The sequence below is a fragment of the Thrips palmi genome, unplaced genomic scaffold, assembly GCF_012932325.1.
Source record: "Thrips palmi isolate BJ-2018 unplaced genomic scaffold, TpBJ-2018v1 HiC_scaffold_18, whole genome shotgun sequence".
Lineage (NCBI taxonomy): Eukaryota > Metazoa > Arthropoda > Insecta > Thysanoptera > Thripidae > Thrips > Thrips palmi.
In genome coordinates, this window is record NW_023144627.1 from 8401612 (window position 1) to 8417464 (window position 15853).

The window sequence follows — 15853 nt, forward strand, 5'->3', positions numbered from 1 at the left end:
AGGGGCTGTGCCGCCGTGTGGGCAGGCAACCCAACTGGCACTAGCCCCTGGTGAAGTAGGCTACCCACCTGGCACACGCCGCCAGTGTAGGCAACATCATGGAGGTCGCCGACCCCGTCCCAACAGCTGACCGCCGGCTCGGCAGGCAACCCAACCCACCTCTGCGTCGAGTGTGTTGCCTGCGCTTTCGGCGCGGGCTCGGGTTCGAGTCCCGCTGGGTTCTGACTGGTGGCTTTTTTTTTTGCCGCAGGTCTGCGTCGCTGGACGACGCCGACGGTGCCGCCGAGGCCAACGAGGCCGCCGTCAACGTGGACGAGGAGGCCGTGGAGGACGAGGCCGCCGCGCCCGGCGCCGGCGACGGCCAGTCTGACGGCGAGGCCGCCGACGCCGAGGCCCGCGGCGCGGACGACGTGGCCGACGGCGTCGCCGTCCCCGAGGCCGCCGTCAAGGCCAGCGTCAGGGCCGCGAACGAGGCCGCCGCGGGGGGCCGCGCTGCCGACGAGCTCCGACGGCAGGAGGAGGAGGACAAGGAGATCGCCGCCATCGCCAGGGAGCTGCTGGAGGACATGGAGGAGCTCCAGGACGAGCTCCAGGACGACGAGGACGCCAACAACAACACCCTGGTGTGCGAGGACGGCGACTGCAACAACAACAACCAGCAGCAGGAGCTCCAAGGTAAGGGTTTTCAGACGGTAGAGAGGGAAAAAAAGTTTCCCCGTCGGGTAGTCGAACCCGCGACACTGGCCGGTTCGTTTGATTCGGCTGGAGGTGGCGGCGCTTCTCAGACGCGTATTTGGGCGTCTCGCTTGACTGCCGGCCGCGAGTTCCCCGTGATGAGTAATTCTATCCGTGTCTGTCCGTCTGTCTGTCTGTCTTTTTGTCCGTCCGTCTGTCCGTCTGTCTGACTGTCTGTCTGTCCGCGCCCCGTTTCCGAAAAGCGCGAGATGGGCTATGGATGGCTGGCCGCTAATTGCTCGCTGTTCTATCTTTCTCCCTCTTTCTTCTCGTCGCTCTCCGTCTCGGAATACCAGTGGAGGGGCTACATGGCGCGGTGGAGAGGATTCCTGAGTAATGTCCGATTCTCCGTAAATACGCCCCTAAAAACTAAAAAGGCAGCTGAAAACTGCATTTTGTAGGCGACCCACAGTGGGCGAGAAGACCGGCGGAGTGAGCAAAAATTCTAGACTGAGTCGCTTGACAAGACTCGAACTGAACGTGTGACCTCACCAATGGGCTGCTCTCCGAACGAGCAATCCATTGGTGGGGTCACACGTTCGGTTCGAGTCCCATTTAGCGACTCTGTAGCTCAAAACGCGTCTAGGGTTTTGGCCACCTCCGCCGGTCTTCTGGCCCACTGTGCTGATCCCTCCGCCAAGTCGCCCTTTCGTCCGTTTTTCCAGTGTGTCGTCACAAACGGCAGTAAGTAACCCCCGGCCTGCGATCCGCCTGCCGCGGCCTGCCGCCGTAAAACGAAATAGTTTAAAAGTTGTCGGGTCACGTTCGCACGATACCGCACGCCGATCGTCTTAAACACACCCTTTTTTTTCCTTCGAACGGCCTTGGCACCCTGGCTGGCTTGCCGCCCGGCTCCTCTGCGTTATGACCTAATTTGCTGCAGTGGCGCCCCCTGCTTCGCCTTAGCGGCGCCGCGGGAGAACTACGCGGAAACGGGCTCGCTCTCACACAATTCTCTGCTTGTCTGTCTGTCTGTCTGTCTGTCTGTCTGTCTATCTGTCTGTCTGTCTGTCTGTCTGTCTGTCTGTCTGTCTGTCTGTCCGTCCGTCCGTCCGTCGACCTCCCCGAGGCCTAGTGGTGCCGGAGAACGCCTCTGCCTCTGATTCAGCGGCCTGTGCTCGGAACGGTCGGAACTGCCGCGAACCCAGGCACCTAGACTACCCTGCTAGAATCGGGCGTGCCGCGCCGCCGTCTCGGTGGAGAGTAAAAAAAAAAACGTAGGCGGGTTTTGCAACCGTGCGCCCCTTTGTTGGCTAGAGGAAAGTGGTCTCCGTGTTCGGAGACTGTTTGAACGTGGCGTTCAGGCAGTTAGCTACGTAGCACAATTTTTTCAATTTTTGTAAAATTTATTTACGTATTTATTAATTTTTTTTGTTGATTTAAATTTATGAATTGTGGATAAAAGTTTTTTGGGCTTTTCGTGTAAGCTCCTGAACTAGCTCATTTTTTTAAATTTTTGTAAAATGTTTTTAAATTCATTTTTTTAAGTTTTGTAGATCTAAATTTATGAATTGTCGATGAAATATAAGTGTTTTGGGCTTTTCTCGTGAGCTCCTGCCCCTCCGCACGAAATGTCTCACCGTGAAAGGCTGCTTCAACATAACATTGGAAGTTTTCTCCACATTACGAAAGACATTCGACAAAATACAATGAATTTAGTGGGGAATTACAAAGCCATAGCTGCACCGCCATAAAATGGGTAATCTTCACCTTGAGACTAGTGTAGCCTCCTGGCTCGTTCGGATCTGCAAACCGGCGTTGACAGACGCCAGTCACTGACCGGCGGCCCGCCGAGGCCCGCGGGTCGCAGTGGTGCAGTCATGGTGCACGCTGCAGCCTCCGTCCGTCCGCCGAGCGGCCAGAGCGACGACTCGGCAGTCTTGGAATCTCTCGCCTCGAAAATTCCACAACGCCCTTGAAGCAAGACAAGTCGTGGCCATTTACCAATTTGTCCCCCGCCAGCCCCGCCCGCCTGCCTGCCTGCCAGCCCTGGCTGCCCGGCTGCCCGCCAGCCCTGCCTGCCCGCCAATTACAGGCCCGAAATGGCACTGTAAATGACTCGGAAAACATAAAGGGGGACGTCCTCGTCGCGGACGGCGTCAACGGCCAGCGCTCTGTCTCTCTCGCACTCGCGGGGCGTCCCGCTCGGGTGCGAGAGAGACGGAGCGACAGGCTGCGGTCTTCCGGTGGGGAAGTCCGGTCGGTGTGCTTGCTTGCAGTGCAGCGCACAGTGGGCCAGAAGACCAGACGCGTTTTGAGCTCCAGAGTTGTTATACAGGCCTCCAACCGAACGTGTGACCCCACCAATGGACTCCTCGTTCGGAGAGCAATCCATTGGTGGGGTCACACGCTCGGTTCGAGTCCTGCTTAGCGACTCTGGAGCTCAAAGCGCGTCCAGAGTTGTGGCCGCCTCCACCGGTCTTCTGACCCACTGTGCGTCCCTGTCGCTCTGCTTGCATGTCGCCCTGGCCGACAGCCCTGGCCTTGGCGTCGTCCCGGTCTGCGCACACAATTCACAGTGGACCGTCATTTCAGCACAGCCGCCGGCACTCTTAAATATTCAATTAAAATAGTTTCATTAAATATATTGAGCACTGTGTATGTCCGAAACTCCTGACCTGTAGCGGCGCGTCGAGAATGATTGAGGCTGCAAGGTACCACAATGTGAGTGTGTGTGTGTGTGTGCACGCGTGTGTGTGCGTGTGTGCATGGGAGGTGATGACCCATCGACCTCGGCACGTTATAGTGGTGCTTGTGGATCATACATGTGTATGTGTGTGTGAGTGAGTGAATGTACATGTGTGTGTGTGTGTGTGTGTGTGTGTGTGTGTGTGTGTGTGTGTGTGTGTGTGTGTGTGTGTGTGATGAATGCAGCCTGGTTTGGGACGGCTCTTTTCACCGGCCGTCCTTAATCCAAGGTGTCGGCCAGCTCGGCCTCTGTGGAGTGGACAGGAACCGAATTTGCAGCAGAGAGTCTCGCTGCGCCCCGCCATGGGGCTGCCATGGGGCTGCCATGGGGCTTTCCAGGGCCTGCTTCGGGTCGGCCGTGGTGTCCTTGGCGGCGATGCATACGCATGGGCCTGTGTCACCACAGCCACATTGTGCTTGCCACCACCACCGCCACGCTACCAAAGGCGCGCTACCGCGTCGGCTGGCCGCGCTGGCCCGCTGGCCCGACGCAGCATGTGTCCATGTTTACCGAAGGATTGATTGACTTAACCTACAAATGGCTCGGCGGCCCGGTCGGGCCCGGTGCCCCAACCCTTTCGCGGGTACTCTGCTCACAAAGGCATTCCCTATTGCTCGAGGGGTCGGCTCCGCGAATCTCCAGGTACACTCACAAATTTTTTTCAAACGTGAAAAAAAAGTATTTTTTAGTACACGACTCAATGAGAGCAGAAACAAAATCCAAATCAAAAATTACTTTCAAAATGTCCTTAATGGCTTTTTTTGCGATTTTTTTTCACTTTGACCCAACAAAAGCGAGGCTCTTTCCGTTTCCGCCCCGCGTCCGTTTGCTCGCGGAAAGGCGCCAGTTTTGAAGCGGTTTGGGGCGATCGGGCGAGCACCGCCCGCGGCCCGGCCCAGGCCCGGCCCCGCCGTTACATGCACTGACCTTTCCAAGCCCAGCGGCCGCGCCGCCTGCCCTCTTTTACAGAGCCTTTCTCGTAATCCTTCAAAAATTGAGGCAGTTTGAGCGTGTCGCACTGACAAGATAGCGCTTCGGTGGGTGGGCCGAGCCGCGCCTGCACCCCCTCCCCTCCCCCTCCCCCCCCCTCCCCCGGCCCGACAAAGCGTGCAGATAAAGTAATGCATGCACTCTGCCCGGCGCCACACCACTTCTCAATAATCGAACTGCGGGAAGAAATGTCGATACCGTTCGCAAATTTATTTCCATTTCGAGAGAGGCGCTCGTGCTCGGCGCGTGGCACTGCACGCCGAGGAGCAGAAAGAGGAGCCGTATTTTCAGCACACCCCGTTTTTAAAAAACAATTCCAACAGTTCTTTTAAAATATGAGTTTAATAACTTTTTAAATAAACATTCTGCTGCTGTCCTTATGCGACAGAACAAGATGACGTCGTTCGATTGCATTCTTTTTTTTAAATTCCCACAGTGGACTGGCCGCTGCCGGTTACCTCCTCGGGGCATCGATTGTCTCTGAAAACATAATCGATTGTCTCGAAAACATAAACCGGGAGGGCGACCAAAAGCAAAGAAAGGCGTGGGATGGCGCCGCGGTCAAGGCACGCGCATCGCCAATGAACTGAAAGCGAAAAGGCATTAATTAAAATGGCCGATTCGACGCGAGAGAAATCGCCAAGGAATGGCAGGAACGAACAACAAACGCCCTGCCTCCTCTCTCTCTCTCTCTCTCTCTCTCTCTCTCTCTCTCTCTCTCTCTCTCTCTCTCTCTCTCTCTCTCTCTCTCTCTCTCTCTCTCTCTCACGGTCGGCGTTGCGCCACGGCGCTCGAAAATGTTTTGGCTCTCTTCCGCTTGAGGGTCAGCAAGGGCAATAACAGCCGGCGTGGCGCACGAAGCGGCTCCCCGCGCTGGGCCGCGGGTTCGAATCCCCGAAAATGTCATTTTTTTCCCCTCTCCCTTTTCTTTCCTCCTCCTTTGCGCACTGCATACACATCGGTCCCGGCTCCACTAAGGTCTCTGTCACGAGGGGTATCGCCTACGATAGGGCCCGTCGTGTTTATGTTGTTGTTGTGGCGATGCGGCCGTGCGGCGCTACCCCGCGCGATGCGATGGGCGACGCTTACAGTGTGCCGTACTGCAGTGTGCCGTTATCGTAACGCCATGCCGCTCGCCGACTTCGGAATTCGGTAAACAAACTCTCATTTTTCTTCGCGGAATGGACCGATTGAGTTGCCGCGTTTTAAAAGCAAGGGCCGGAAAAAAAATTGGGAAAGTTTTCTGTAAGTTTCTAGTGGAGGCGCAGCGGGCAGTCGACGCGCTCTCGTGGAGGTCCTGCGTACAAGTCTCCAAGCGCAAGTCTCCTCTGAGCGGGGGTTTGTCCTCTCTCTCTCTCTCTCTCTCTCTCTCTCTCTCTCTCTCTCTCTCTCTCTCTCTCTCTCTCTCTCTCTCTCTCTCTCTCTCTCTCTCTCTCTCTCTCTCGGTTCCGGGTCTGGTCGTGAATTGGAAGCGCCGCGGACCGGAGCGCCGAACTGTCTGGCTGCGTCTTTTGATCTGCAGCAGGCGGATTCCGGGGCGCCGCCTCGTCGCTCTGTCTCTCTCGCTCTCAGGGGCCGGCCCGCCGCGGTGCGAGAGGGACGGCGCTCCGGCCTGTCTGGCTGCCCCTTTTGATCTGCACCAGGCCGCTCTGTCTCTCTCGCACTCTCGGGGGCGTACCGCGTGGGTGCGAGAGAGACAGAGCGACGAAAGCGGCATTAGCGGCGTGCTGCCAGCTCCGTCTGCCCGTCCGCGGCGCGGCTTACCGACCGCCCCGCCCGGCTGGCAGCCAGGCAGCCAGGCAGGCAGGCAGCCAGCCAGCCAGGGGTCATCCTGGGCCGATTCTTTATCCTGAATCCCTTCTGGCGCGGCCGGCGCGGACCGAAGCCAGCGACTGGTTTAAAGACAAAAGACAAGCAGACGACGCCCCGTTGTTCCCATTGAGCAAAATCAACTAAGACGGACCACTTCTTCCGGTGACCCTCTCCGATTTGCCTTATTTTTGGTAGGCTTAATAACTAACTAAAGGAGAGTCTAAAGCCAAAATATTAGGACCGGCAAAAATTTATTGCCCGAGATATGGCCAACTTTAGTTTAACTTTTGGAGAAAAAACACGAATTTGGGTATTTTGGACTAATTTTACAATTTTCACAGTAGAGGGCTAAAATTTGGTCACTTTATGTAAAATTGGCCAAGGAACAAGAATATGACCTCAGATTTGACCTCCGACGAATACCTGAAGAGTAACCCCCCAAAACACCCTAAAAACACATAAAAAACAGTTTTTCTTGGGGTTTCGGGGAAAAAATATGTGGACAAAATTTTTTGGTGATCTTATCTTGTAGAAAATGACGCGATGGATCGAATGAGACCACGCGCAGATTTTTATGTCAAACCGTTTAGGAGATATAGCGGTTCAAAGTATGAAAAATTTTTCCATTAATTTTTAAAAAAATTTAGGTTTGGAGCATTGTTTGACGGTTTTTGCCTCCTTGGTGAGTGTGGGTGTTCCTATCTTGTGGAAAAAGACGCGCTTAATCGAATGAGACCACGCACGAGTTGTATCTCGAACCGTTTAGGAGATATAGTGGTTTGAAGTATGGGCACGGGAGAGCTCCTGAAACACCCCACAAGGCAGGCCCGCCAAACACGTCTGTTTGGCAGGCGGACTACAGTGCCCATACTTTGAACCGCTATATCTCCTGAACGGTTTGAGATACAGGTCTGTGCGTGGTCTCATTCGATTCAGCGCGTCTTTTACCTCAAGATAAGAACACCCCACACACCAAGGAGGCAAAAACCGTCAAACAATGCTCCAAACCTACATTTTTTTAAAAATTAATGGCAAAATTTTCATACTTTGAACCGCCATATCTCTTAAACGGTTTGACATAAAAATCTGCGCGTGGTCTCATTCGATTCATCGCGCCATTTTCTACAAGATAAGATCATCAAAAAATTTGTCCACATATTTTTCCAGAAACCCCAAAAAAAAATTTTTTTTTTTATGTGTTTTTAGGTTGTTTTGGGGGGTTTACTCTTCCGGTATTCGTCAGAGGTCAAATCTGAGGTCATATTCTTGTTCCTTGGCCAATTTTACGTAGAGTGACCAAATTTTAGCCCTCTACTGTGAAAAGTGTGAAATTAGTCCAAAATACCCAAATTCGTGTTTTTTCTCCAAAAGTTAAACTAAAGTTGGCCTTTACTCAGGCAATAAATTTTTGCCGGACCTAATTTTTTGGCTTTAGATTTCCCCTTTAAAGTTATTTATTAAGCCTACAAAAAATCAGGCAAATCGGAGAGGGTCACCGGAAGAAGTGGTCCGTCTTAGTTGATTTTGCTCATTGTGCGACTGGAGTCCGACTAGACGAGCTCGACGAGCCAGACAAGTATGCCAAATTTACCGCTCGGCACGGACTGGGCGAAATGAGGGCCTGCACTGTATTCGCTGCATTGTCAATCAGGCGAGATCACCAGCATTACCCCCCAGGGACGCGCAGAGTCGTCGCTCTGTCTCTCTCGCACCCATAGCGGACACGCCATGAGTGCGAGAGAGACAGACCGAGGGAATGAGTCGCAGGGGAAGGGTGAATTTTCTTCGTATTCCGGACAAAAAGGGGAACATCTTTGGGCGGGTACGTTCGCTGCGTAAATGGCGGAGTCACTGAGGTCGCTCGCCGTCGGGGTGGGGGCGGGCGGAGGGGCGGGAAAGGGGGGGGGAGACATCACTCGGCTTTGCGATCCTTTTTTACGACTAATAATGAACAATGGGTGTTTCACCTTGGGGTATCTGGAATGCCAAATTCGACGGGAAATCGGGCACGGCTGACCGGCCGGGGGGGCAGTTAGGCCCCAGGTATACGACATGTGTCTAGGCGGGGGCGCCGCGAACTAAAAACAAAAAAAAGATTGATTTACTGCCAACCTTAAACCTTAAACCATAACGAACGGGGTACCCGCAAATGCCACCGGCGGCGAAGGGGTCGAGAGTCACTCGAGTTTTCAAGATGTGGACTAAGAAATTTTTCTTAAAAACAAATAACGAAGATTTGAGAGAGAGAGAGAGAGAGAGAGAGAGAGAGAGAGAGAGAGAGAGAGAGAGAGAGAGAGAGAGAGAGAGAGAGAGAATTTTTTTGCTGTGTCGAGACGAGCACTGTCCAGTCGGTGAGGGACTGCCCCGCGGCGTGGCCAATGGGGTGTGGGCGTGCGGGGGAGCGAGAGAGAGACAGGCGGGGGGAGGGAGGAGGGGGAAGACATACCGCACTGGCGCCACGGAGTCACGTGTCACTGGGCTTCGCCGGCTTCGCCGCTTCGCCGGGCGTTAGCACCACTTCGCGCTCCGTGCGTGGTGGACGCGGTAGATTAGTGCGAGAGGTATTTGTCCCGGTCGGCGGGCCCCAAATCACGGCCCGATGAGTGCAGCAGATTTAAAAAGATAACTAAAAAAACCTCTATCGTTTAAAAAAATCTGTAGTTAAAAATTGCAGCCAAAAATATTTTGAGGTTTTTAATTTTGTAGACAGTCAAAAAAAAACATGAAACTTAAAAAAAAAAAAGGACCTCCAAAAAAATTGTGTGTCCGGGAGTCGGTGTGCGTTGCGCTGGTCCAGGAGGTCCAGGAGGTCCGGAAAGTCCAGGAGGTCCAGCAAGTCCAGGAGGTCCTGCAGGTCCCCTCCTCCCCCGAGACCCCCGAGAGGCCGCCACCCTCCCCCTCCCCCGCCCGCCTTGCCGGTCCACTTTCACCCGCAACAATAACACCAACAATGAAAATAACCACAATATCGAACAACGCGCCACGCAACGCGGCGGGAGGGGGGCGTCTGGACGCGCCAAAAGCCTGGCGCTGTGTCAATAAACGTGTCCCGGCCAAAACGGCACTCCGCGGCGCGAGGCGGCGCGACGCGGCGCGTGCCTCCCCGGTGCCACCCGGTCATCGCGTTTTTATGCTAATTTTGGACGGTCCGGCGCCGCGGCCGGCGGGAGTCCGAATCTTCAGACCGATTCCGAGAGTCGTCGCTCTGTCTCTCTCGCACCTGTACGGGACGCCCCATGAGTGCGAGAGAGACAGAGACTCCCAGTCTACTCGACAGCGACGCCTCGCCATGGAAAAACAGTCCTTGTCGGCGACGAACGCGACGAAAGGCGGCGAACATTCATCCATTTGTTTCTGGCGGGAATCGATCCAATTGATCATCTTTCGAGTGCTGGACCCTGCGATGCGAGGAAGTTTCGTATAGACGACCAGAAGTGACTAGACGAATGTGCCGTTTTGATCACGCACATAACTCTTTTTTTCACCCTTTGGAATTTTTTTCCCTTTTTTTTCCATAAAATTGCAATTTTTTTTTTAATCTGAAGTGAATTGTTTTTTTGGATAAGCTCACTTTTTGATCAGGAGAAAGTTGAAGGGCAGTTTGCCGTTGTTTATTCACCGTATGGGTTGTCGTTAGCCGAGAGGGAGTGCCGAGCGTCCGAGACCTCCCCGGCGACGGGGCTGGGCTGGGACGCAGACCCTCCGACTCGGTTTGTTCCGAAAACGCGCTGCACGTGGATTGGGTTTCTTCAGGCACCTGTCCGATGTTGCCGGGAAGCCGCAACTAAGTATATTTATACGGAGAGCGGTGAATCATTTCACGGCCTCCCCTCCCCCCCCCCTCTCTCTCTCTCTCTCTCTCTCTCTCTCTCTCCCTCCCCCTCTCTCTCTCGCCGAGAAGATAATAAAAAGACGTCGCGAAACGACGCCCCGAAACTGATGGACCTATCGAGACCCACCCAGCGCGCTGCCAAAACGGTCGAAACGGACGAAACTCGCGCGGGCAAGACGAAGATGTGCAACAGCAGTTCCGTTCCGGCACCGGCCGGGGATCGAACCTGTTTCCCCGAATGCGTCGCTGAGGAGTCGCGGGAAGAGTGACGCCGTCGTTCACAATGTACGCGTGCAGGTGTGTGTGTGTGTGCGTGTGTGTGTGTGTGTCTGTGTGTGTGCGTGTGTGTGTGTGTGTGAGTGAGTGAGTGAGTGTGTGTGTGTGTGTGAGCGCGCGGTGCGTGTTGGTAGAGCCTTTTCGGCTGGCATTCCTGCCATTCTCCATTGCATTTAGGCGGCCGGGTTAAACTTTCTCACTTTCTTCGCCAAATGGAACGGCTCCTGGTGCTTCTTGTCGTTTTTTTACCCCATTTAAAAAAAAAATAAAAAAAATAATTTTTATGGCTTTTTTTGCTGTTGGTCTAGTGTATCCAAAATTATCACGACCAAGTTCTGTGTTGAATAATCATCCGAGTGCGCGCAATACTCCGTTTTTTCGTCGGCTGCGTTTCCTCCACCGTCTCCCTGGCAAAGGATTCTATATAGTGTGCGGTTTGCGCCACGAAAACAAAAAAAAATGTTTTGTCGTGACCGTCCGAGCGACTAATACAAAGGCCTCGGTGCGCTTGGGGGGGGGGGGAGGGGGGCTGATTCGTGTTTCATAGACTAGTGCGCGAAACCGGACGAATAGCGCCAGAACGGCGCGCGGTGGGGAGGGAGACCGGCGCAGGCGGCCAAAACTCTCGACGCGTTTTGAGCTCCAGAGTCGCTAAATGGGACTCGAACCGAGCGTGTGACCCCACCAATGGATTCCTCGTTCGGAGAGCAATCCATTGGTGGGGTCACACGTTCAGTTCGAGTCCCATTTAGCGACTGAAGCTCAATGAAACAGGAACAAAAATTGCTAATTTCAAAAGTAGAACGATTTTTTTTTTCGTTTGTAGTTGGGCTGCTTTGCTTCCCCTCGTTTATTTCCAAATCTACAATTCAACAGTTTTTTTTTTTTGCGGGGTAGAAGAGTTTTGGTTTTGATGAAGGAATTCAGGGTACGCATAACGCACAGTGGAAGTCCGGTCTCGTCCGAGCGGCAGTCGCCCCCCCCCCCCCCCCTCTCTCTCTCTCTCTCTCTCTCTCTCTCTCTCTCTCTCTCTCTCTCTCCCTCTCCCTCTCTCCTTGCGGACAGGGAGAGGGGGGCAGCACTAAGGCTTCGGCCTGCAATTGCCACTACGATGACCACAATTACAGGCAAAAGAACGACTGAGGGGAATGCCGCCTGGCTCGGCCCGGCTCGCCCCGCAGACTCATTCCGAGAGTCGTTTTCGTCGCTCCGTCTCTCTCGCTCCCGTGCGGCGCGGCCCACGAGCGCGAGAGAGACGGAGCGACGAGAACGACTCTCGGAATGAGTCTGCTGGCTGTCGCGGTGCTGAGAATTTAGTGCACTCCCATTGCTTGCCGCCAAGTTCTCATGGCGCTTCAGAGATGCGCTATCGTGGCTTCCGAACACTTTCGATCAAAGCGGCAGTGGCGTGGCGGCCACTGCCCGGCAGGCCCAGTCAAGGTCGTCGCCTCCACCCACGCGCACACTGTGAAAAAGGAAAAATCAAAATTCTTTGGTTTTTGAAAGTATTGGAAACCGCTCCCTTATCATTTTTTTAGGCACGAAGTAGCCCTACAATATCCCCCGGGATGCATTTTTTTTTCTCCAATGTGGCCACTTATGCAATTTTGAAATTTTCTATACGATGTTGATAAGACTTGGGAGATTAGTAAAACTTTGTATTGTGATTTATTATTATTTTTGGTCAGCAGCAAGTTAAGTTTGTTTGGAAACTCCAACAAATGTATGCGTTTCTGGAAGCTGTTAATGCATAAGGCACACATTTTTCAATATATTTTCGGACCTTAAGAATTTTTTGGTGTGAAATAGGATTTGTTCGTGGGCGTTGCTACGTTCGCACGGGGTCAGCCAAACCCTTTGGGTGCGAATGATGGGGGTTAAAGGCGGTTAAGCGTATTCCACTGCATGCTAATCTCACTATAATGCCGACAAAAAGGCACAGTGTCGTGAAACGAGCCGCCCGCGGATGAAAAATGGACTGCGTCCGGTTGATGTAACATTACGTCTGGGGCGGTTTTTTTTTTTTTTTTTTTCTAGCTGACCAGCAGGTTTGGGACCGAGTGTCAAACTGGCGCCCTTTCTCCCAACTACTCGACAAGCCGCGGCCTCTCTTTGTTTTGCCCTTCCTTACTCCCTTCTTTCTTTCTTTCTTTCTTTCTTTCTTTCTTCTTCGTCCCTCATGCGGAATCCTGCCGGAAGAGAATGACCTCCGGAGAAGGAGAGAGAGAGAGAGAGAGAGAGAGAGAGAGAGAAGAGACGCAGCACTTTTCACTGCACTGCACGCTCAAGAGACTCGGGACCTCTTCATTATGCTAGTTGTCACGCACAATTTGATAGTCATTTTTCCCCCCTTTCCCACCACGTAAGGGTTAGTGCAAGCCCCTAGAGTACCCATGCACTCCGGCAGTGTACATGGCAACTTGGCAATGCCTGCGTCATCCACCGAGGCGCGTTCAGGCCTTAACTGTGCGATGAGAGATTGGGCTATCGGCATCGCGGGTGTCAAAAGAGATCACGGACTCGGCTGTGTTGGCACAACTGCATCAATTAGCAATGGCCTGTACTTACGGCCGGCGGCGCGGCGCTTTGACGGAGTGATGCTCGACGCACCTGGCGGCTGGCCCAATCCGAAGCGTCGCTCTGTCTCTCTCGCACTCGCGGGGCGTACACGGCCGTGCCGTGGCGGAGCGGGAGAGACAGAGCGACGGTTCGGAATCGGTCTGCAGGTCCGGCCCGACCAATTGAATCTCCTGTCTGCCTCCCCTGCCCTTCTCTCCCCCCCCCCTCTCTCTCTCTCTCTCTCTCTCTCTCTCTCTCTCTCTCTGCCGCACCGCTTATTGCTCGTATCGGTCGTAAGAAACGTTCGTAAAATACGTAACGCAATCTTTTTTTCGTCCCAAGTGACTTTTTTTCTTATCTTACAACACGGTTGATTGGGGCGGCGCCGTCTGAAAAGTACAAAAAGGGAAAAAAAATTGTGGTGTGGACCGGATTTGAACCCGAGTTATGTCATTTGCCGCTTCGAAAGTGAGTGAAGTCATTGTCGGCAACCGTCGCACCTCTGTAAGTATATACCCCGCCTCCGGACACGGCGGCGTCAGTGGTGAGGTCAAACTGCCCCAATGCAGGCGGTCACGCTATTTTGGCCGAACGCTCGCATTTTGAATTGCGTTGGCTACCGGTAAACGATTTCGTCCACTGTGATTTATTCAACTCTGTGTGTGTGTGGGGGGGGGGGGGGGGGTGTTGGGAACAATGGCCTAGCTGCGTTTCCTGCGGGTGTGAACAAGCTCCATATATATTCCGCGGTGCGACAGAGAAGCACAGTTAGTGGGACGTGGCTAGGACGTGGCTTGGACGTGGAGGGACAGCGCCCGCGGTCCCTCACACTCAAGAAGAGACTTACTTGTCTGTTCGTCCAATAGAGCGAGACGAAAACATACCAAATGTGCCGGTCGGAGCGGCCGGAGCTCTCCCCCTCCCCCCCCCCCACCTCCTCCGCTCCTTTTCCGTGCTGTCCGGTACGGCGGTATATTCTCGACCGTGTTTGATACGCGTTGCACTGCGAAAAAGACCGAGACGCGGAAAATATTTTACCCTTTTTTTTCCTCCGGCAGCCGCGCGGAACCCGTGGTGGTCAGTTTCCAACTGTTTAGGGGGTTTCCTATTTTTGTCAGCGCGCGGGAGGGGGGGGGGGGGGGGGGGAGCAGGTAACTTTTTATAGTGCGCGGAGATGTGTCTTTAAAATGCGTCAAGACGGCTGTCCAAGCGGCGAGTATGCCGCAGCACTTGCGCCGTGTGTGTGTGTGTGTGTGTGTGTGTGTGTGTGTGTGTGTGTGTGTGTTGGGGTAACCGTCGCAACAACACCTCACGGGTGTTGATAATCAGCCGCATATGCGTTTTCTTCCCACTCTCGATAGAATCTTCCGTGCGCTATTTCTCGTGTTATCGTTTCTTCACGTCTGGTGATGGCGCGCTGGTGATGGTGGTGGTGATAGTTTACGGTGATGCGGCTTCAGCAAAAAGGGAATCCGCCAAGGACGGGACTACGATGGTCGTTGCTGCTTATCATAATGATGTCCGACACTCCGGGCCTTTTAATGACTGCAGGAGAGTGGCCGTTTTCCGTTGCAACAACTACACACTCAGTTTTATTGGATGAATGGCAGTCATCGCTCAATTCGTATTGTCGACAGTGCTGAAACAATTTGCTCGAAAAAGTACTGGCACTGCGGCGAAGCGCGGCGGGCACTAAAGAGTGGTCACTGTGGTCGAGGTGAAGCACTCGGCTTTATGAAAATTGATTGCAAACAAGTCGTGGCGACGACGCAAGTTTGAATGCTGATCTCCGTCCACCTTTGCGTTGCGATCCCAGTAAAACGCAAACAAAGTCAAGTATATTTCGCACTTGGGCATTTTATCGATTCTAGTTTTCGATCTCGATGCCGCGAAGAGGGAAGAAATACTGCACATTAAACATTTTCCTGTCCCGGGCGAACACACCGTGCCATTTGATCCTCAAAGTAAAACGCCTGATCCGCGGTTTATTCCCTGTAACTCTGTCTGACTCTCCCTCTCCTTCTAACGCGCCTGAGAGAGAGAGAGAGAGAGAGAGAGAGAGAGAGAGAGAGAGAGAGAGAGAGAGAGAGAGAGCCCGAGGGCGATGGCCCGTGTAAATCTCGCCACCTTACAGCTAGGGATGAAAATGCCCGGAAAGTTTCCGGAAACATTGGAAAAAAACAGTGTTTTTTTCCGTTTTTTTCCCTGGCCTCGGAAAAATTGGAAAGATTCAGCCTGAAAAGTAGGCAAAAAGTCGGGCATTTCGCCTGAAAGTAGGCTAAACGCGTACCTTTAACCCTACTGTGAACACGATTCTCAGTGCACTCAAACTACTTATACCCTGTTATGACTCCTTCTCGTGCGTTTTTTGAGCTTGCTGTTGTTAATCTCGGGTTGTCAGTATAGGTAAAGTTGTAAAAAAGCACAAAAGTGGTAGGTTTCATGTTCATAGTGCTTAAAAACTAATTTTTCCTATTTTTCCTTTTTTTCCAAATTTTCTGGGTTTTTTTCCAACTTTTCCGGTTTTTTTCCGACCCTTTGAAAGTTTCCGGAAAATTTGCATCTCTACTTACAGCCCTTGGAGCAACCCCTGCTGGCCGCCAGCCTCGTCAGCCCGGCCGTGCCGCTCGGCCTGGCTGCCAGCTCGGGCTGCCGGCACTGTTTGTCGTCTTGGTGCATCATAGTGTGGTGCCATTGCCAATGCTGCTGCCGGGCGGGGCGGGGCGGGGCGGCCAGGCCCGCGGGCCGCCGGGGCTGCCCATAGGTCAGGCGGACATTAACATTGTTGTGGCCCTCTAGGGTAATTTATACCCGAGCCACACTTTTACGATCGGAGCAGTAGGGCAGAGCCACTTTGAGGCTTGTGGAGCAGCCTGCCTCACCTCCGAGGTCACGCAGTGCTTATCGATCAAAAAGGGCGCAAAGAGAGAGAGAGAGAGAGAGAGAGAGAGAGAGAGACG

The 15853-nt window shown here is 53.4% G+C and overlaps 1 protein-coding gene across 1 annotated transcript in view; it reads left to right on the top strand.

Moving 5' to 3' along the window:
* Positions 1-486: 486 nt before the first annotated feature.
* LOC117644677 overlaps positions 487-15853 on the top strand; it is a 65844-nt gene continuing 50477 nt past the window's right edge. Inside the window, exon 1 of the mRNA XM_034384289.1 lies at positions 487-675. Within this exon, the coding sequence (XP_034240180.1) occupies positions 567-675 (109 nt within the window). The 5' untranslated portion in view covers positions 487-566. The remainder of the gene's footprint in view (positions 676-15853) is intronic.